At 39.7% G+C, this 22,910-nt stretch overlaps 1 protein-coding gene across 6 annotated transcripts in view; it reads right to left on the bottom strand.

Annotated features, from left to right (window-relative positions):
* RNF121 (ring finger protein 121) overlaps nucleotides 1–22,910 on the bottom strand; it is an 82,556-nt gene that overhangs the window by 20,149 nt on the left and 39,497 nt on the right. For all 6 annotated transcript variants that reach the window (XM_067750179.1, XM_067750183.1, XM_067750180.1 and 3 more), the window contains one exon: nucleotides 1,698–1,852. In XM_067750179.1, the coding sequence (XP_067606280.1) occupies nucleotides 1,698–1,852 (155 nt within the window). The remainder of the gene's footprint in view (nucleotides 1–1,697; nucleotides 1,853–22,910) is intronic.

Here is a 22,910-nt window from a genome sequence, read left to right as displayed (position 1 = left end):
CTTTATTATACTTTTTCTTCATATTACCCTATATGAGGTAGCAATTATTATCAGAGGTAGCAATTATTATCACATTTTTAGGGATAAAGAATTCAAGGCTGAGAAACGTGCAGTCATAGGGGTCATATAATTAACAACTGGCAGGGCTAGGGTTTCCAATCCATATCCATCTGGCTCCAGAGTCTGTAATATTCTATACTGGCTTTTAATGTAAACTACCACAGCCAGAGAGGGGCTTCTAGATCACTGACCTCACCTTGCAGATAAATTTTACTTTGTAGAATGAAACTCAGAAAGCCAAAGAAAGGCTTGTAGTAAAGTGGAACATAAGAGGCATGGGAAAAAGAGCAAGTTGCAACTTGGAAAACTTTGGATCAGATAGTCACAACTCTTGAGGCTAGCTGGTTCTTCTCTTAGGCTCTCCTGAACCTGTACACACGTGTCTCACAGTACTTACCAACTGCACTAAAACAGCTGCTTTCTTGTCCATTTCCTCCATTAAACCAAGTACTCCTTGAGGACAGGGACCATGTCTTTTCCAGCTCTGTATCCCCAGTGCTCAGCACAGGGCCTGACACATAGCAGGTGCTTGTTGAATGAATGAATGAATAAATGAGAAAATCTCTTTTTTTTTCTGTCAAGTATAGATATTAAATGACCTCACAAGCTGGTTGGGAGGATCAAATGAGAAATGCATTTGGAAATACAAAGAATTATACAGGGGACTTCCCTGGTGGCGCAGTGGTTAAGCATCTGCCTGCCAATGCAGGGGACATGCGTTTCAGCCCTGGTCCGGGAAGATCCCACATGCCGCTGAGCAACTAAGCCCGCCCGCCACAACTACTGAGTGTGCGCTCTAGAGCCCATGCACCACAACTACTGAAGCCTGCGTGCCTAGAGCCCATGCTCCGCAACAAGAGAAGCCACCGCAATGAGAAGCCCGTGCACCGCAACAAAGAGTAGCCCCCACTCGCCGCAACTAGAGAAAGCCCGCGCGTGGCAGCTAAGACACAATGTAGCCAAAAATAAATAAATTAATAAATAAATTAATTAATTAAAAAAGAAAAAAGATGTATACAGGCAGGGGCTGCTTTGTGACCAAAGAAGGAAGTATTGTTTGCTGGAAAATTGTAAATTTGCTGAGATTCATTCATTCAACAAAAATTCAGACAATAGGCTACTATGTGCCAGACCCCGTGGTAGGGCCTGGATATACAGTGACAAACAAAATGGATGTGGTTCCTGATCTCATAGTTAGTTTAGTGGGGGAGACAGACACTCAAAATAATATTTAGTTATAAACTACAATAAGTTTTATGAAGGAAAACTACAGGGCACTAGGAGAGAACGTGACAGAAAATCTAATTTAGAGATCAGAGAAGAGGTTACAGAAGAAAATGACAGTTATAATGAAACCACAATGACCAGGATTTGCTTACTTATTTTGTTAGCTTTTAATATAAACAGACCTTGATGTAAACTGTAAGGTAAGCTATAGGGAAAGACTTGGAGGTTTTTATTCTGTGAATGGGGCAGGAGGTCTCCCAATCAGCTCGTTTTGGTGGGGCTTTGTGCCAAGTAATCTTGGCAGACAAAAACTGCAATTTTTTCAGTCTAACCCACTTGTCTCCCGTGCATCCCAACCCGTTAGTTCAGGAAGCCTAGCTCCTTCCCACTACCCACTCCTAAATTCTCACCTTGGGGTTGTCTGTACTAGTGGTTTTCGGGTGGCTCGGAAGGTGACAAAGGCTGTGACGGCAGAGAACAAGATCCAGATCACTAGGAACCTCCACCAGTGCAGCTTCACTGTGAAATAGAGGGGAACAACCCACATCTGAAAGAGGGTCACCATCTGAAACACAAACACAAGCACTTCAGCTCTAGCCAGCTCCCTCTGCAGCTCTATTTGCAAATCCAGAGCGCATCTTGTGTGTTCCATTTTAGCCTGATCCTCTCCTACATTTCCAATTTTGGATAAAGGCACATCCTAGTGACCCAAGTTAGAAATCTGGGACCGTGCTTGACAGCAACCTTTTACCCCCCCACCCAACTGTTTATTGTACATATTCTTTCCTTTACATGTGAGCCCTTGCTACCCCTTACCTGGCTGACTATGACCTCTTTGTTAAGTCTCCTTGCATTCAGTGTCTCCCCCTCCAATCTATCCTTCCCAGGAGCACACAGTCTTGAAGTATGTCATCCCCCTGCTTAGAACCCTCTAAGGGTCCCCAGTCTACAGGATAAGATTCAACATCCTTAGACTCAACATCCTTAGACAGGCAGTCAAATCCCCCACAATGGAGCCCCAAACTACTATTTCAAGGACCACCTCCTACCATTCCCCATGCCTGTAGTCAGGTTGTTCCCCTCAGGGCAAAATATCCTTCCCATCTGTCTTTTGGCCTGAGGGTATCACATCCAAGACAAACAAAGGCTTCAGTCTCCCTTCTAGGCAGAATAAATCATGACTTCCTATTGCTCCAAACGCATTTTCTTTTCTACCATCATTACAGTGCTTACCTAGAGTATGAGACTGGATTCAAATTCGTCCTCTAGCTTACTGTAACCTCCTTGAGAGCAGTGACAAGGCCACACTCATCTGATTCCTCTGTGCTAGGAAACTGTCTGGCCCATGACAGATCCTCAGTGAATTTAGATAAATGAGGGGAAAGCAAGACTAGAACCCTAAGAGGGAAGCACATTTGTTTTAAAGAGCATCTATTTTACTTTCCCTCCTTCATATCTTTACCTCAGACTTGTTAGCTACAGAGTTCCAAATGTATAAAACAATTCTAAGTCAGAAGTTTGGACCAATCACGAGTCTTCTGCTCTCCAATGTCTCCTAACTCCCTCCCGCAACCACCCAATTTTTACTAGATGTCACTCTTCTCAGGTGAATAGCAGGTGTAAAAACAGATAATTAGCACTTAATAGAGGCTTTCTTCTTGGTAGCATTAAATGAAAGAATTTTTTTTTAAAAAAAGGGGGGGGTGGCTATAGAGAGGAAAATATTAGCTAGTTTCCTAAAGTTCCACAGAAGAGAAAACTTTTTTTTTTTTTTTTTTGGTACGTGGGCCTCTCACTGTTGTGGCCTCTCCCGTCGCGGAGCACAGGCTCCGGACGCGCAGGCTCAGCGGCCATGGCTCATGGGGCCCAGCCGCTCCACGGCATGTGGGATCTTCCCGGACCGGGGCACGAACCCATGTCCCCTGCATCGGCAGGCGGACTCTCAACCACTGCGCCACCAGGGAAGCCCCCAGAAGAGAAAACTTTTGAGAAACTATTTACTCTTGGGGATTTCTAGACTAGTCTGCCCAGTCCAAATATAATGTGAGTCTCATATGTAAGTTTAAGTTTTCTAGGGGGGGAAGCAGGGAGGAGGCGGGGAGTCGTGGTGGGATGAATTGGGAGACTGACATATATACACTAATATGTATAAAATAGATAACTAGTAAGAACCTGCTGTATAAAAATAAATAAATAAAGTTAAAAAAGAAATAAATTGATGGAGAGGGTGTGGAGAAAAGGGAACCCTACTACACTGTTGGTGGGAATATAAACTGGTAAAGCCACTATAAAAAAATAAATAAGTTTTCTAGTAGCTATGTTAAAAAAAAAGTAAAAAGAAACAGATGATCTTAATTTTAATAATATATTTTATTTAACCCAATATATCTAAAATATTACTGTTTCAAGATGTAGTCAATATAAAACTATCTATGAAATATTTTACTTTTTTTTTTGTACTATGGCTTTAAAATCCGATGTTTATTTTATATTTACAGTATATCTCAAAAGAGACCAGTCACATTTCCAGTGTTCAGCTGTCACATGGGACTGGTGGTTACAACACTGGATAGTGCAGCTTAAAGCATCTTTTTAGTGTTAAGCTGTCTGTAGCTACTACTCTCTCATAGACTGCTCTGTGGCAAGAAAAAGCGTTAGTTTTTTAGTGTTATTTTACATATTAAAAAAAAAGAGAGACACAGTGGAAGAAAATGGTGAGCAGCCACTTTGCTTTAGAGCTTCCAGTGCTGTGTGCCCACTGGTCAGCGAACAATGTAGTCTCAGTACCAATTCCACTGTACAGCAACCTGCAGTTGACTCTGAATGAAGTGTTCTAAAATATTCTGGCCTTACCAAAAAAAGTGTGAAAAGCACCAGGATGTACTAACGGCTACCCAAATAATGTTCCAGGTGACATTCTAGGAGATACTTGGAGACCAGGAAAAGACATCACAGATTATTTAAACTAGGGGATAAGCCAACCAGAATCGTGACACTAAAAGGGGGGTAGATGAAGGTGGGTATGGAAAGAAGGGCTACAGGCAGGGTCTTTAGCCTTCACATTGTTTGCTTTAACAGGCTCATGGGGGTGTTTACAAAACAGTAGGCCCAGAAACTAGAGAAGAATTAAATCACATGGCCTGGTCACATGTGTCCGCTCTGAGAAAGAACAGGAATTCCTATCTCCTTTGAGGTTTTCCAAAAAGTTGGCTGTTACATAAAAACGACCAGCCTGCCCTAATAGCCTCTTTCCCACTCCCCATCAATCACCAATAGCATGTTCTGGGGGGGGAATCCAGTCAAGATAATTTTCCCTATGTGAGCTGCAGCTCTGCATATTTTGGGTGTGGTGAGAGGCAGAGGACCTGGATTCTATTCTGGGTTGAACAAAGACATAATTAGGAGTAAGTCTGGGCATCAGTGTAAAATGAATGGAAAATCTTGCCTCATTTTGTAACGTTCAGGCTTGAAACTTTAAGGGTGTAAAGCTACTCAACTTACACATCATGAAAGATAAGAGAGGAGGGGGGTGGGTAGGAAAGGGAAGAAAGGAAGGAGATTTAGGGACAGGATTAGGCTCTTTGAAACCAGATGGCCCAGTAGAAGCCCAGCAAACCTGGATTCTAGTTCTGTTCTGCCTCCAACTCAGTAGGTAACCCTAAGGAGGGCCTTCCTCCTTAAAGGAAGGGTTTGACTTGATTTTCAAACTCCTTCAAGCTCTAGCACGCTGAGGTTCTGTTAAGCAGCCCTGTATCTCAGACTTCCTGGGAGAGTGAAGGCAGCCTTCACTCATTCATCCAAGTACTTACTTTGCACTTCATGAGAAGAGGAATGCAGAAATAAATAAACATGACCTCTAGTTCGTCCCTGTCTTCAAGGAGCTAACAGTCTAGCAGCAGGAGAATAACATAGATCAAACCCATATTTTAATGATTCTATGAATCCTTACACCCTTTCTAAAGAAGAAGTACAAACAGACATCATTAAAGAGCAAATGAACAAAGCAGAATGCGATAATATAGTGAAAAGAACAGTAATTTTAGAATTAAAGAGTTCTAGATATGAATCCCAATACGGCTATTTACTGTGTTACCTTAGGCAAGTCACTTAACTCTGACAGCCTGTTTTCTGAACTGTAAATGAGGTAAACAGTACCTACTCTCATCAGGCTATATAGGTCATGGGAGTTAATGCATGGAAAACTTTTAGAACAGTACCCAACAAGGCAAGCATTCAATATAAGTAATATAATAAATATAATTTAAGGATTCAATATAATAGCTCTTATATTTCAATAGCAGCAATGTATATAAAACAACAAGCATAGTTGCATAGTAAGCATTAAGTAAATGAGAGCTCTTATTATGGCTTCACATGATCAAAAATGAATAAAGCCACATATATAAGGAAGCAAAGATTGCAATGAGATAACCAAAGTAATCAACATATTAAAGGTGGTGGGGTTATAGCAATTTCTTTATAATGTTTAATTTGTCCTTTCCAGGAAAAATAAATGATCCAAAAACCCAAACCAAGGATTTGAAGCCATTTTCAGGTATCGAGACGCTCTGTGCCAGGGAGGCTTGAAAGTCAGATTCTCTTCAAGGCCTGGAAAGCAGCTGCTGGGGTGAGAGCTCAGTGCCTGACAAGCAGCAGGCAGAGGGGCTGTGTGAACACAATAGTCTACTATGGGGGAAAATGGTAAGTTACAATTTTGCCTGGTTAATTTACTTGTGTCTACTGTAGTATTTATTGGCATTCTACTTAATAAATAAATTGAAGCTTCCTCATTAAGGAAGGCATTTTTAATGGCTAGCTTGGCAATAAATGGCTGAAAGTTACTCAAGATTCTCAGAGCAACAGCAGGAACTCTGGTGCCACCTGGTGGCGACACATTTGGTTCGACAGTTTGCTCAACCAAGTGCCTGTACTTGATGCTGTGAAAGGCACAAAATAATGGGAAGCCGTGGCCCTAACTTCTCTTCCAGAATTTGGGGTGATGAGACATAAATGCATGAATTGGGCAGCCATGCAAAGCATCAAGCACTGCTATGGGAGTTCAGAGGAGAGATGTAGCAGTGTGGTCAGGAGCTGTCAAGGGGAGACTGACTGGAAATGGCAGAGCTCTGGTTCTGAAGGCTTCATTATGGCGTGTGCGCGTGCATGTGCATGTGCGCGTGCGTGCGTGCGTGTGTGTGTGTGTGTGTGTGTGTGTGTGTGTGTGTGTGTGTGTAAGCCACTCATCCTTCTCTCCCTGAATCTGAAAATATGAAGCTGAAGTGAAGACTAGCCTGAAACTCACTCACTGATTCATTCAGCAAACATTTGCTGAGGAACAATCCCAGCTTCTCTGATCTGGAAGATAAGAATAACAACATCCCACTTCTCTCTCCACAAGGCTACACAGTTGAGATGATGATGTTAGATGCTAACAGTAAGAGCTAGCCCAATTTAAATGGACTGTCTTTGTTTTAGATTTCTTTCATCTCAGAAACCGTAATTCACGAAAAGTCAAAAAAGAGCTCTCAGATCACATCCTTCTCTGGGCACCAGCTCCCCTGTTAGTGTGCTGATGTTTGGCACTTCCGACTTCTGGCATTCTCATCACTTCTATATCTTCCTACGTTATGGGGGCAGGGCCACCCACCGTGCTTGGCTGAAGAGGAATACTGAGGGTGAAACGAAAACGACAAGCCCAGGTAGCTGAACAAAGTCAGAGACTCACAGCTTGAATCAGCGTGAAAAAAATGCTGATAAATGGGACAGAAATCAACTGGAAGAAGGTGTCTAGGATATGCTCTACAGCTCTGGTCAATATTTTCATGAATGATTTGGATGAAAATACAAAGGATCTGCTTACCACACTGTGAATAGTACAAAGCTTGGGAAGGAGAGAGGGGCAAGGCAGTGAACATGGGAAACAGAAACAAGATCCAAAATGAATAAAGCTCATTCCTAGAGTTCTTCTAGCTCTAACATGCTGTGACCTGAGAAGCTGAAATGAAGAACCAAAACCTTACAATGAAACCTCACCAACTACCCAAGTATAGGTTGGGGAAGGAGTGGCTTAACAGCAGCTCATGTGAAACAGATCTAGGGGTTTCACCTGACTACAACTTGCCAGGGAATATACGCCAACAGGGCCATTACCAAAAAAGCCAAGGCAACACTACGCTGTTTAACTAAGAATAAACCCAGAATGAAGGAGGCAGCAGCTCTACCATTCTCTGCTCTGTCAAAGCAAACTTGGGCCCTGAGATCAGGTATTAGGACCACAATGTAGAAAGAACAGTGATGAATAAGCATGACCACAACGGAGCAGCCAGGATTACAAAGGGTTTGGAAACCAAATCACATAAGGAAGAGCTGAAGGCACTGGCATATTAGGCCTGGACAAAACTACAGGAAGGCATGGCTATTATCTGAAGATCATCCAGAGGCCCAGCAAGCAGATATAATAGCACAGTTTCTGTGACCTGGTAAGACCCCACATATTGCTGGAATATTCTACAGGGCAGAAACTTGGTTGGCAATTACCTCCTACCACACCCCTGGCAAATGGTCAACCTTACCACATGAAGCAGGCATTCCAATGATAACAAATGCACTAGATAGTTCTTTCCTGGTGCTGACCTGAAAAAAAATCTGCCTTTGCCTCCTCCTTCTGCCTCTGGGTCAAACTCTTATCCTTCAGAGAAGCACAGAGTAAATTTACTCCCTATTTCTTATGCTTACTCTCCTAATTTTATGTCTTTTTTTTCCCAGGTCTTCTCCTCTCCAGGCAGAAGAGTCACTCAAGCAGTCATTTAATAAACATTTACTGGACACCAGGCTAAGGACTGGGGAATTCAAAGATAAAATACAAAACCGCCTCAAGAAGAAGTCTACTGAGGAGAAACAAATAACTATAATCCAAAATGATAAGTGCTATAATGGAGTAGGCCCTGGTAGCCAAGGAAGTAGAGTAGAGGTGCTTCACTCAACGTGGAGGAATCAAGCAAGGCTTCCTGAAGAAAGGAACCTACCATCTCCGTCCTGATGGTCCAATAGGTGCAGGTGGAGAAAGGTATCATGATGCAGGGACATGGTATACCTGAGAGAGTACAACTAGTACCCGAGGGAGGTGTGAGAAATGAGCCTAAAGAGGCAGGCAAGGCTCAGAGGAGGCTGATCACACTTAGGAGTTTTTATTATATTCTGAGGAGAAAAGTTTTCCTTTCTCTTAAGAAGTGGATTACAGCCCTTTACCATCTTAGCATTCTCTAGCCACATTCTAGTAACCCTCTTAACGTCTTGGTCTGAGAAAAATCTATAGAACTTTAAAGATTTCCAGGTAGGAGATTTTGCCACTCATCCATTCCAGGAGGAAACAGCAGTTTAGGGGATAGGAGTCTGAAAAGATACTATATTTGGTAACAGACAGACATGATGAAAGCTTCTCCTTGGAGATCTTTAAAAATAGGATACTTTCCAGGCATAAACTTACTCCTTCCCCTAACATCCCTGAGGGAGCTAAGGAGCAAGTAAGATTAGATTCTCTGAATAGATGATGAAAACTGAGCTACAGAGAAGCCAAACAGCAAGTGTGGCCTGGGCTAGGCTGCCAATCCAGATCTTCTGTCTCCCAAGTTCTGCCTCCCAGCATCAGTCACTAAGCTGGGGGGGAAACCCTGAGGAAGCAAGACAATGTAGAGCCAAGGGAGGTAGTTGTGAAACTACCTGAAATCCAAGAAAAGGACTTGGGCAAAAATTATTAAAGGAAAAATCAGGGGAGTTAAAAACAGAAATGACCATGGCAGAACTGACAACAATTTCCTGAAGCTTTTGGAAACCTCAAAAAATGGTTGAGTACTCTATGGAAAAGAGCACTTAACCAAGAACCAGATTTTACATCTGGCTCTCCAGACGTAAATTTAAAGGTCACGTGCTCCTGATAAATCACTTCAGGATTCTGCACTTTGGTTTACTAATCTGAAAAATGGAGACAAATCCCTATCCTATCTTATAAAGCTATTTGTTGTGAGGTTCCAAAGAGAGAACAGATGAGAAAAGTATTTTTTTTAAATCAACAAATTCAAAACTCTAAGCAGTTTAAGGTATTATTACTATTGTTGCTGAAAAGAACAGTACCTGAAATTTAAATACAGAAAACCGTAAGATCACTTGTTCCCAACAGCAGTTAATTTAGACTAAGTTTCTCTTCTTTTAAAGTGAAGTTTCTTTTCTTTGAACTCCTAAATTACAGAGAGAAGTTTGATACTTTTCACAGTGAAACCAGTAGGTTGGCATACTTGCTCATAATCAATCTCATGGCTGGCAACATCCATGCTGCTCTAGGTCCTAGAGTCTAGGACAGTGTTTCTCACTGGGAGTGAATTTTCTCCCCAGGGGACATCTGGCAATGTCTGGGGACATTTTTGGTTGTCACAATTGGGGGAGGGGTGTTACCAGCCATCTATCTGGTGGGTAGAGGCCAGGGCTGCTGCTACTGCTAAACATCCTACAATGTACAGGATAGCCCCTCGAAAAAATAATCATTTGGCCAATATGTTAATAGTCTCCCTACTGAGAAACCTGGTCTAGGAGAATAGAGCTAGTGTTTTTCTACTTAGCGGTCATGGGTGCCCAATGGAAGGCTGGGCCACCAACCAGCACTAGTGAAGAACAGAAAATTTCATTCAGTTTGAGAGAAACAGAGCCTTATCAATTAATTCCATCATTTCTTGGCATGCCATAAGAAGCATTTTTTGGAAAGCTCTGACAGCTAATCTCAATCAGCTCATATTTCTCTCCTTTACACAACATTCTTGTGGGAGTTGTTTTGTTTTGGTTCTTTTTTATTCCCATTCCTCACTCCACAGACATTCTAATGTGTTTAATACGTATATTTTTGATTAATTAATTGGCACTGTGTTGTGTATCTTTCAGTTTGTTACTTTTTCCACTCCGTACTATGCTTTTAAGGTCCACAAGTTGTTATGGGTACACAGTGCCATGATATGCATCCACCACATTTTGCCTATTAACTCAGAGACAGGTATCTAGATTGCCCACAACTCTTCAATTAACTGCCAGACTTAACATTTAAATGAACACCCTCTCATATATCCTGTTAGGATATGTCACAAGACATGTATATATTCCATCTGATTGAACAGTGCCATGCTGCTCTCCACAATGCCTGCAACAGGCTTCACAGCCACGAAGAATGCATGGGAGTTCCTACAGCCTCTGATCCATGCCAATACTTGTAAATATCTGGCTTTCTAGTTTCTAGCCAATCGAATAAATTGATAATTCATTGCTGTTTTAATGTTCATTTCTCTAACTACTAATGACTTTGAGCATCTCTTCTTGATGGACTTTTGGATTTCCTCTCCTGTAAACTGCCCGTTCATATTCTTTGCCTATTTTTCTACTGGAGCTGCTGTCTTTCCTTTGTTGATTTGTAGGAGTTACTTCATATAGTCTAGATACTAATCTACTGTCAGTTTTAATCATTATTAATCTCTCATTCTGTTATCAGCTAACTTTGCCTATAGTATCCTTTATCCAACAAAAATCCTTAATCTTAATATAATCAAATTTATCAAATCTTTATCTTATTAGCCTATACATTTTTCATTAACTTCATAATTTTGCCTTTCATAATTAGATCTTTAATCTATCTTTAGTTCCTTTTTGTATGCAGTGTTATATAGGAATTTAGTTTTAATTTTTCTCTATATGGCGAGCCAGTTTTCTCAACACAATCTACTTAACAATGATTATTTTCTTCACTGATTGATGATTACATCTTTAGTGTATATTAAGTTCCCATTATACAAGGATTTATCTCTGAGATCTTCACTCTCTTCCATTGGTCTATTTGTCTATTCCTTATAGTATGTCTTAATATCTGGTAAGGTCCCTGTCTTGGGAACTGCTTTCTTTCTTGCCTTTATTTTTGAACTTCTAGTAGAGAAAAAAAATGAATCAGAATCTCTGGTTAATGAATATTCTCATCGTTAGTCTATGCATAGACCACTTTTGTTTTAATTTTTAAAAATTATTTTTGGGAGTTCCCTGGTGGTCCAGTGGTTAGGACTCAGCGCTTTCACTGCTGTGGGCTGGGTTCAATTCCCTGGTTGGGGAACTAAGATCCCACAAGCTGTGCAACATGGCCAAAAAAAATTTAATTGTGGTTAAAAAAAAACCCACATAAAATTTACCATCTTAACCATTTTCAAAAGTGTAGAGTTAAGTAGCGGTAAGTACATTCACACTGCTGCGCAACAGATCTCCAGAACTTTTTCATCTTGCCAAACCTGAAACTCTGTACCCATTAAACAACAACTTCCCAATCCCACCCACCCCCAGCCCATGGCAACCACCATTCTACGTTCTCTCTGTATGAATCTGACTACTCTAGGTACCTCATATAAGTGGAAGTATTTGTCTTTTTATGACCAGCTTATTTCACTTAGCATAATGTCCCAAAGGTTCATTTATGTGAAGCAGTGACAGGATTTATTTCCTTTTCAAGTTAATTATTATTTAATTATATAACAAATACTGAACCCACCATCCAACATAAGAACTGAAACACCTAAACATACTTATATTTAGCTACGTCCTCTTCTTCTCTATCCTATCCTCCAGTTCTCCATCCAACGTCAGCCTTATCCTGAATCTTGATTTTATCATTCCCTTGCTTTTTAAAATATGATCTTATCACTCACATATATATTTCTAAAACATTGTTTAGTTTTCATTGTTTTTAGCTTTCTATAAAAGGTATAAAGTTATAAGTACTCTTCTGGGACTTTTTTCACTCAATATTATATTGCTAAGATTCATCCTTACCATGATTTGTAACTATAGTTAATTATTTTTGTGTTATTCTATATATTTATATATGCATTATTTTATAAGTTATATCCATTGTGAAAATATATCACAACTAACCTATCCACTCACCTATATATGGGTATTGGGGTCATTTTCAAGTTTTTGCTATTACAAATAGTGCTGATAGGAAAATTCTGGTACATCCTCCCTCCTGGGATGCATGTGCAAACTTTTCTCTTGGCATATATCTAGGAATTAAACTCCTGGGTCATAGGGAATGTGAATATCCAACTTTATAAACTCTTTTTCAAAGTGATTTCTCGATGAAACAATATTAACTGACTATTAACAATATTAACAATATTAACTGACTACTGACTAGCACGGGGCTAAAAAGGATCAAAGAATATTTGCTAATTGAACAAACAAACAAACAGACATCAGGGAAGAGTGAAGGAGAGCACAGGAGTCAGAGGGACTGGACGTGAATCCTGACTCTGCTAATCATTGGTTGAGTGGGGCTCAGTAATCTCTTTGAGCTTTAGTTTCTTGATCCATACAATGACAAAGATTAAATTACCCACCACAGAGCAAAATACTTGGCACATTATGAAGTACTCAATAAACGGTAGCTGGTATTATTAATTATGTTTATGCAATAGTGAAGTTCATACTTTAGTGATGGCCCAACTATATTTCTGCTCTGCTTCTCCTCCCTGAAGCCCATCTTCAGCCTAGAGCAGATTTGAATTTCAAGGTGAGGGGGTCCCTTAAGAACTAAAAACTTGCAGTTACAGCAAGTACCTAAAATTTGTTTAGGCAGGGAGAAGAACTTCAGATGCACCAGGATGGAAAACAAGGAATACCAAATGGGCCATCCAAACAGAACAGCAAATAACAGAATCCTCAGCCCTCAGGGTGGTTCATAAATCTAGTCTACAAAAATTTCTGTACCAATTCTACAAATAAAATCAGATAGCAATCTGAGGAAAGATACCTGCAACACGTATGACAAAAGGTTTATTCATAATATACAAAGAGCTGTTATAAATCAATAAGAAACATTCCAAAAGAATCCTAAGCAAGGAAAGAAAATATGACCAAATACACCAAGTGGTTCAACTGTGAATAACATTTATATGTCACAATAATGTAAATAGGGAATATTTATTTAACTAAAAACTGGGAGGAAAAGTGTGTATGTGATGGGTATAATGTAGCAGTATAAGATAATTACCACCTTCCATGGTAGAAAGACAAAAGGAAAATTATATATATGTGTGTGTGTGTGTATATATATATATATGTGTGTGTGTGTGTGTGTGTGTGAGTGTATGTGTAATCATGTTACTTAAAAATATAGAGGTCAGGATCAGAAAACAACTAAAAAAAGTTTAAAGTGGTTGCCACTGAAATAATAATCAGGGATGGATAGAGATAGGCAGAGGGCTGATGTGTTTTGCTTTTTAAACCTTACAGAACTTCTTGACTTTTTTGTTTTGTTTTGTTTGTTTGTTTTGGCCACGCTGCAGCTTGTGGGACCTTAGTTCCCCAACCAGAGATCAAACCCATGCCCCCTGCAGTGGAAGTGTGGGTCCTAACCACTGGACTGCCAGGGAAGTGCCAGAACTACTTGACTTTCATTTTTTTATTATATTTTTTATAATTTATTTATTTAATTTATTTATTATTTTTGGTTTGGCTGCGTTGAGTCTTTGCCACTGAGCGCGGGCTTTCTCTAGTTGCAGCGAGGGGGGCTACTCTTTGTTGCGGTGCCCGGGCCTCTCACTGCGATGGCTTCTCCCGATGCGGAGCACGGGCTCCAGGCACACAGGCCTCAGCAGTTGCGGCTCATGGGCTCTAGAGCGTAGGATCAGCAGTTATGAAGCACAGGCCCAGCTGCTCTGCTGCATGTGGGATCCTCCTGGACCAGGGCGCGAACCCGTGTCCCCTGCATTGGTAGGCAGACTCCCAACTACTGCGCCACCAGGGAAGCCCTACTTGACTTTTAAATTAGGTATTTTCACCCTATTAGATTGACAAAGATTAAAAATACTGAGGATTCTCTATACTCTCTTTAACACTGGGTAATAGCACTGTTTAACACCTCTTGGTGGGATTATAAACTGCTACAACTTTTTTGAAGGGCAGTTTGACAAGATCCATTAATGATTAAATGACAATTCCACTTGACCAGGCAATTCCATTTCTAGGAATTCATTCTCCAGAAACGCTGGCCCAGCTGTGCAAATTATATATGTAAAAAGTTTACTGAACCATTGTTGCAACTGAGATAAACTGTTAATTAACACGTCTATTAATAGACACAAGTTAAATTTAAAAAAACCAATTTAAAAGAATACTATGCTTTAGTAGTTTAAAAGGATGGCACACATACTAATACGGATAGACATACAAACTAATATGGCTTGTATATCTGAGAGCCAGTACAGGCATACCTTGTTTTATTATATTTTGCTTTACTGCGCTTTGCAGATACTGCAGTTTTTTACAAACTGAAGGCTTGTGGCAACCCTGAGTTGAACACGTCTATCAGCGCCATTTTTCCAACAGTTCATGTCTCTGTGTCACATCTTGGTAATTCTCACAATATTTCAAACTTTTTCATTATTTTTATATTTGTTATGGTGATCGGTGATCAGTGATCTTTGATGTCACTATTGTAATTGTTTTGGGGCACCACAAACTAGGCCATATAAGACAACAAACTTAACAAACGCTGTGTATGTTCTGACTGCTCCACTGACCAGCTATTCCCAATCTCTCTCCCTTTCCCTGGGCTTCCCTATTCCCTGTGACACACAATATTGAAATTAGACCAATTAATAACCCTACAATGACCTCTAAGTGTTCAAGTGAAAGGAAGAGTCACACATCTCTCATTTTAAATCAAAAGCTAGAAATGATTAAGCTCAGTTAGTAGGCATGCTGAAAGCTGAGACAGGCCGAAAGTTAGGCCTCTTGTGTCAGTTAACCCATGTTGTGAATGCAAAGGAAAAGTTCTTGAAGGAAATTAAAAGTGCTACTCCAGTGAACACATGAATGATAAGAAAGCAAAACAGCCTGACTGCTGATATGAAGAAAGTTTCAGTGGTTAGATAAAAGATCAAACCAGCCACAACTTTCCCTTAAGCCAAAACCTAATCCAGAGCAATTCTCTGAAGGCTGAGAGAGGTGAGGAAGCTGCAGAAGAAAAGTTTAAAGCTAGCAGAAGTTGGTTCATAAGGTTTAAGGAAAGAAACCATCTTCACAACATAAAATTGCAAGGTGAAGCAACAAATGCGGATGAAGAAGCTGCAGCAAGTTACCCAGAAGATCTAGCTAAGATGATGAATCAAAGTAGCCACACTAAACAACAGATTTTCAAGCAGATGACATCTATGACTTTCACAGACAGGACAAGTCAGTGCCTGGCTTCAAAGCTTCAAAGGACAAAATGACTCTCTCTTTAGGGGATAATGCACCTGGTGACTTTAAGTTGAAGCCAATGCTCATTTACCATTCCCAAAATCCTAGGGCCCTTAAAAATTATGTTAAATCTACTCTGCCTGTGCTCTATAAGTGGAACAACAAAGCCTGGATGACAGCCCATCAGTTTACAACATGGTTTACTGAATATTTTAAGCCCACTATTGAGTCCTACTGCTCAGAAAAAAAAAAAAAGAGTCCTTTCAAAATATTACTGCTCACTGACAATGCACCTGATCAACCAAGAGCTGTGATGGAAATGTACAATGAGATTAATGTTGTTTTCATGCCAGCTAACACAACATCCATTCTGCAGCCCATGCATCAAGGAGTAACTTCAACTTTCAAGTCCTGTTATTTAAGAGATACATTTTGTAAAACTACAGCTGCCATAGATATTGATTCCTTGTTTGGATCTGGGCAAAGAAAACTGAAAACGTTCTGGAAAGGATTCACCATACTAGATGCTATTAAGAACATTTACAATTCACTGGAAAGAAGTCAGAATAGCAACATGAACAGGAATTTGGAAGAAATGTAGTCCAACCCTTGTGGATGAATTTGAGGGGTTAAAGACTTTAGTGGAGGAAGTAACTGCAGAAGTGGTAGAAATAGCAAGAGAACTAGAATTAGAAGTAGAGTCTGAATATGTGACTGAATTGCTGCAATCTCATGATAAAACTTTAACAGCTTAAGAGCTGCTTCTTACACATGAGCAAAGAAAGTAGTTTCCTGAGATGGAATCCACTCCTGGTAAAGATGCTGTGAAGACTGTTGAAATGACAACAAAGGATTTAGAATAATACATAAACTTAAGTTGCTAAGGCAGGGTTTGAGAGGATTGACTCCAATTTTGAAAGAAGTTCTACTGTAGGCAAAATGCTATCAAACAGCACTGGGTGCTGCAGAGAAATCATTTGTAAAACGACAATTGATACAGCAAACTTCATTGTTGTCTTATTTTAAGAAATTGCCACAGCTATTCCAAACTTCAGCAACCACCAGCCTGATCAGTCAGCAGCCAACAGCATCTAGGCAAGACCCTCCACCAACAAAAAGACTGACTCAATGAAGGCTCAGATGATAGCATTTTTCAGCAATAAAGTATTTTAAAATTAAGGTATGTACCTTGTTTTTTTAGACATAACACTATTGCATACTTAACAGACTACATACAGTGTAAATATAACTTTTATATGCCCTGAGAAACCAAAAATTTTGTGTGACTTACTTTATTGCATATTCACTTTATTGCAATGGTCTGGAACCAAACCCATGATATCTCTGAGGTATGCCTATATTAGGTGGAAAATGTTGCAGAGCCCAATGGATGTCATAAATATCTAAAAATTTATAAATATTAACATATGCATACAAAAAAATCTGCAAGTGTAACAAATGTTTAACAGTGATTCTCTCTGGGCACTTCTGAATTTTTTATAACATGTATAACATTTGTAATGAGAACAAAAACAAAACAAAAACAGAACGATGGGTCTCCCTGGTGGCGCAGTGGTTGAGAGTCCGCCTGCCGATGCAGGGGACACGGGTTTGTGCCCCGGTCCGGAAGGATCCCGCATGCCGCGGAGCGGCTGGGCCCGTGAGCTATGGCCGCTGAACTTGCGCATCCGGTGCCTGTGCTCCGCAACGGGAGAGGCCACAACAGTGAAAGGTCCACGTACCGCCAAAAAAAAACCAGAACGAAACCTCATCCTGTCTCTCGACAGGTCAGCTTTGTCCTCTTAAGAATGAGACAGGCCTTCGCCTCTCTTGGTAATTCGATGATACAGATTTTAGAGCTTAGAGGGAGTACTTAGAAGAAGTCCAGCCAACCATTCCGTAAAACTCACAAAAATCTGCTCCACAACATCCCTGACGGGGTTGTCTAGCCCCTAATAAAACATAGTTGTAATGGGAAGAGCATTCCCTTCTAAGACAGTTCATTCCACTGTGGAACAGCCCTCACTGTTGAAAATTTCTTTATAATACTTAGCCAAAATCTGCATTCTTAAAACTCTCATTCCTTAGCTTTAATTTGGGCCTTTGGAGTTAAACAAAATAACAGTAATGAAAAACTATTTTAAAGTTTGAAGAGACATTAGCAATCATCTAGTCTTCAACCCTCACTTTAAAGATGAAACATGAGAATGAGGCGAGGCTAAGAGGGAATAAGTAATTTGCCCAAGGTTCATTGCTAATTAGCAGTGATACTAGAAATAGATCTTAGATCAAGTGACTCCCACTTCAAGGCTTTTTATACTACACCAAAATTCCATTCCTCAAAAAACAGAAAAGAAGGTAACACTTCCTAACTTATCTATGAGGCCCCATTTTCCTGATACCAAAGCAAGACAAAAATATGACAAGAAAAGTACAAACCAATCTCTGTTATGAATGCAGAGGCAAAAATCCTCAACAAAATACTAGCAAACCAAATCTAGCAGCATATTAAAAGGATTACCCACCATGACCACCTAAGATTTATCCCAGGGATGCACCACATGATCACCTCAATTGATGTAGAAAAAGCATTTGAGGAATTCAACACCCATTCAATGATAAACACACAAACTAGGAATAGAAGGGAATTTCCTCAGCATGATAAAGGGCATTTATGAAATATCCACAGCTAACATACTTAAAGATTAAAGACTGAAAGCTTCTCCCCTAAGATCAGGAAAAAGACAAGGATGCCCATCTCACTACTATTATTTAACATTGTACTGGAAGTTTTAGCCAGAGCAATTATGCAAGAAAAGGAAATAAAAGGCATCTAATCGGAAAAAAAGAAGCAAAACAGAGGACATGATTTATATAAAGAAAACCCTAAAGAATCTACACTAAAAAAACTATTGGTTAATAAACAAATTCAGCAAAGTTGCAAAACACAAAATCTACACACAAAAATCAGTTTTATTTCTATATATTAACAATGAACAATCCAAAAAGGAAATTAAGAAAATAATTCCATTCACAATAACATCAAAAAGAACAAAATACTGAGGAATAAATTTGACCAAGGAGATATGGGACTTGTACATTGGAAATTACAAAACATTAATGAAAGAAATTAAAGAAGACTGAAATAAATGAAAAGACAATTAATGCTCATGAAAGTTCATGGAATGGGAAGATTGATATTGCTAACATGGTAATACTCCCTCAAATGATCTACAGATTCAGAGCAATCCTTATCAAAATCACAACTGCCTTTTTTTGCAGAAATGGAAAAACTGATCTTAAAATTAGCATGGAATTGCAAGGGATCTAGAATAGTCAAAGCAATCTTGAAAAGGAACCAGTATGGAGGACTCATGATTCCTAATTTCAGAACTTACTACATTGCTATGGTAATCAAAAGTGTGATACTGGCATTAGTATAGATCTATAGTTCAATGGAATATAACTGAAAGTACAAAAATAAGTGCATACATCTATGGTCAATTGATTTTTGACAATAGTGCTAATAAGACCATTAAATGGAGGAAGAAGTCTCTTCAATAAATGGTGCTAGGACAACTGGATATCCACACGCAAAAAAATAAAGTTAGATCCTTATCTCACACCACTTACAAAAAATTAACTCAAAATGGATCAAAGACCTAAATCCTAAGAGCTAAAAGTATAAAACTCTTCAAAGAAAACACAGGGGAAAATCTTAATAATCTTGGATTTGTCAATGGATTCTTAGACATGACATTAAAAGCATAAGCAACAAAAGAAAAAAATAGGTTTAACAGTACAAACTTGCAACTAGTAGTAAATAAGCCATAGTAGTAAATAAGCCATAGAGATCTAATGCACAGAATAATGAATATGGACAATGATGTTGAACTTTAATGATCAAACTTGCTAACAGACTAGAACTTAGTTATTCCAACCACACTAAAAAGAAAGAATAATTATGTAATGTGATAGAGGTGCTAAATATCACTACAATGGCAATCATGCTATAATATATAAATGTAGCAAATTAACGTTACACACCTTAAATTTACACAATGTTATATGTTAAATATATTCAAAAAAAATTGGATTCACCAAACTTAAAAATGTTTATGCATAAAAGGATACTACTATCAAGAAAGTGAAAAGGCAACCCACAGAACGGGAGAAAATATTCGTAAATCATTATCTAACGATGGTATAGTATCCAGACTATATAAAGAACTTCTACAATTCAACAACAAAAAGTCAAAAATCTGGGAGTTCCCTGACGATCCAGTGGTTAGGATTTGGCACTTTCACTGTCGTGGCCCAGGTTGAACCCCTAGTCAGGGAACTAAGATCCCAAAAGCTGCACAGAACATCCAAAAAGAAAAAAAAAAAGACAGAAATCCAATTAAAAAATGGGTAAAGAACGTGAATAGACATTTCTCCAAAAAAGATATACAAATAGTCAATAAAAACATCAAAAGAGGACTTCCTGACGGTCCAGTGGTAAGACTCCGTGCTTCCATTGCAGGGGGTATGGGTTCAATCCCTGGTCAGGGAGCTAAGATCCCACATGCTGCAGTGTGGCCAAAAACAACAACAACAAACCACCACCAACAAAAAAAACCCCAAAACATCAAAAGATGCTCAACACCATTAGGGAAATACAAATCAAACCACAATGAAATCCCACTTTATGCCCACTAGGGTGGCTATAATACAAAAAAAGAAAAAAGGAAGCAAGGAAGCAAGGAAGGAAAAGAAAAAGAAAAATAACAAGTGTTGGCGAGAACGTGGAGAAATTGGAACCCAATATATTGTGAGTTAGAATGTAAAATCCTGCAGCTGCTATAGAAAACCATTTGGCAGTTCCTCAAAAAGTTAAACATAGAGTTACATATGACTCAGCAAATCCACTCCAGGATATACCCAAGAACTGAAAATAGGTGTTCAAATAAAAACTTACAATGAATGTTCCTAGCAACACTATTCAAAATAGCCCAAGGCTTCCCTGGTGGCACAGTGTTTAAGAATCCACCTGCCAATGCAGGGGACATGGGTACTATTCCTGGTCCGGGAAGATCCCACATGCGGCGGAGCAACTAAGCCCGTGCGCCACAACTACTGAGCCTGCGCTCTAGGGCCCGCGAGCCACAACTACTGAGCCCATGTGTCACAACTACTGAAGCCCACGTGCCCTGGAGCCCGTGCTCTGCAACGAGAGAAGCCACTGCAATGAGAAGGCTGTACACCGCAACGAAGAGTAGCCCCTGCTCACCGCAACCAGAGAAAGCCGCATGCAGCAACGAAGACCCAATGCAGCCAAAAATAAATAAAATTAATTAATAAATAAAAAACAAAACGAAACAAAATAGCCCAAAGGTGGAAACAACTCAAGTGTCCATCAACTAAAGAATGGATAAACAAAATGTAGCATATCCACACAATGGAATATTACACAACCATAAAAGGAATGAAATACTGGTAGATACTACAATATGAAAGAACTTTGGAAACATTATGCTAAGTGAAAGAAGCCAAGCACAAAAGGCCACATATTATATGATTCTATTTATATGAATATACAGAATAGGCAAATACATAGAAAGCACATTAGTGGTTGCCAGGGTGTGCTGGGAGGGGGAAATGGGAAGTGATTGCTTAATGGGTATGGGGTTTCCTTTGGCGTAACAAAAACATTCTAGAACTAAATAGTGGCCATGGTTGCACAACAACGTGGATGTGCTAAAAGCCAGTGAATTATACACTTTAAAACAGTTAAAACTGTGAATTTTGTTATGTGAAATTGTCCTCAATAAAAATAAAATCTATTCCACTTCCACATAAAATAGTACCTGAAGATATTTTTATGTCTTGAGACTTTTCTCTTAGGAGTAGGAGGAACAAAGTCACTAACATTAGCTTTAGAGTTTACAAAACACTTTGCCATGCAATTTTATATAATCTTCACAACCCAGGAGATAGATATTATCACCCCAATTTAGAGATAAGAACTGAGGCTCAGAGAGGTATAAAGTCATATAGCCAGGAAGCATGGAGCTGGCTAATCAAGCCAGATGGTCTAACTCCACTGTATTTACTGCTACAAGGCAAACAGCTCCAACTTCTGGTAAGCTTGAAAAAGGACAGGAGATGCCATTATGTACAGGCATCTTGGGCAATTTTTCTTCCTCCAAAGTTAGTACTTTAATCAAAGCAGTAAAAACATTCATTGTACCCAAGTTAATAAAAGTTTTAACAAAAGCAATATAGATCATTATTGTATAAGAGCAGCATAAAGCAGGACACTACAGATTTCTTCTTCCAATTTTCTAAAGATGAGTTTAAGTTTCTCAGTGTAAGATATGCTATAATGTTAGCATGTCCTCTCACCAATGTAGTTCAGCATGTTTACAGGATGTGGCAATAAAGTAATGAGACAACTGTGCGTCTTCCTTACAACAACTGGCCTCATTAAGTCACAATCACATTCCTATTAAAGATTAATGAATGGGGCTTCCCTAGTGGCGCAGTGGTTGAGAGTCTGCCTGCCGATGCAGGGGACACGGGTTCGTGCCCCGGTCCGGGAAGATCTCACATGCCGCGGAGCGGCTGGGCCCGTGAGCCATGGCCGCTGAGCCTGCGCGTCCAGAGCCTGTGCTCCGCGACGGGAGAGGCCACAACAGTGAGAGGCCCGCGTACCGCAAAAGAAAGAAAAAAAAGATTAATGAATGAATGACACATCAGTGGTTTTCTAACACTCTGATGTGTCCTATAGATGTTCCTGAGAAAGCGGAGGTGTCAGGGTTACCAGCCCAAGAAGAGCATCCTCTTATTTTCTACACTGGGTTTTTCCTTAAGATACTGTTTGAAGAAAGGACTCCACAGCCTTTTAAAAAACTACATACTGAAAACCACTGCAGTACATTATGCATCCTCACTTCTTCAGAGGTTTTCAGAAATCTCTGCAGATTAGCCAACAATATATAATTATTTCTAAATTCAAGCACAGAAATTCCAAGGGGTCTCTCTACATTTGGTTTATGATTTTTTGCATTTTCCAGGCTCAATTAAACCATCCTGATAAATCCCCATTTTATAGAGCAGGTACTATAAGCACACACTGAAAAACAAGTGACTTATCTCAGATGGCAGGGTGAAGCACGAGCAGGGTCCAGATATGAAGCCCCACCCCAGATGGCTCAGCCTGCTGGATGGTGCCTAGTTCAAAAAGCCTTGGTGCCATGAGGTCATTCCATGCACTATGACCTGAAGGTACAGATGTCTCTACTTGCGGTGCATGACAACACATGAGGTGGCTATAGGCCAGTAATGTCTGGAACAAGTGCCAGCTCAAGGGCAAAGATTAG

The sequence above is a fragment of the Pseudorca crassidens genome, chromosome 9 (genome assembly GCF_039906515.1).
Source record: "Pseudorca crassidens isolate mPseCra1 chromosome 9, mPseCra1.hap1, whole genome shotgun sequence".
In the NCBI taxonomy this organism is placed as follows: domain Eukaryota; kingdom Metazoa; phylum Chordata; class Mammalia; order Artiodactyla; family Delphinidae; genus Pseudorca; species Pseudorca crassidens.
This window is presented reverse-complemented; position numbering and strand designations above follow the sequence as displayed.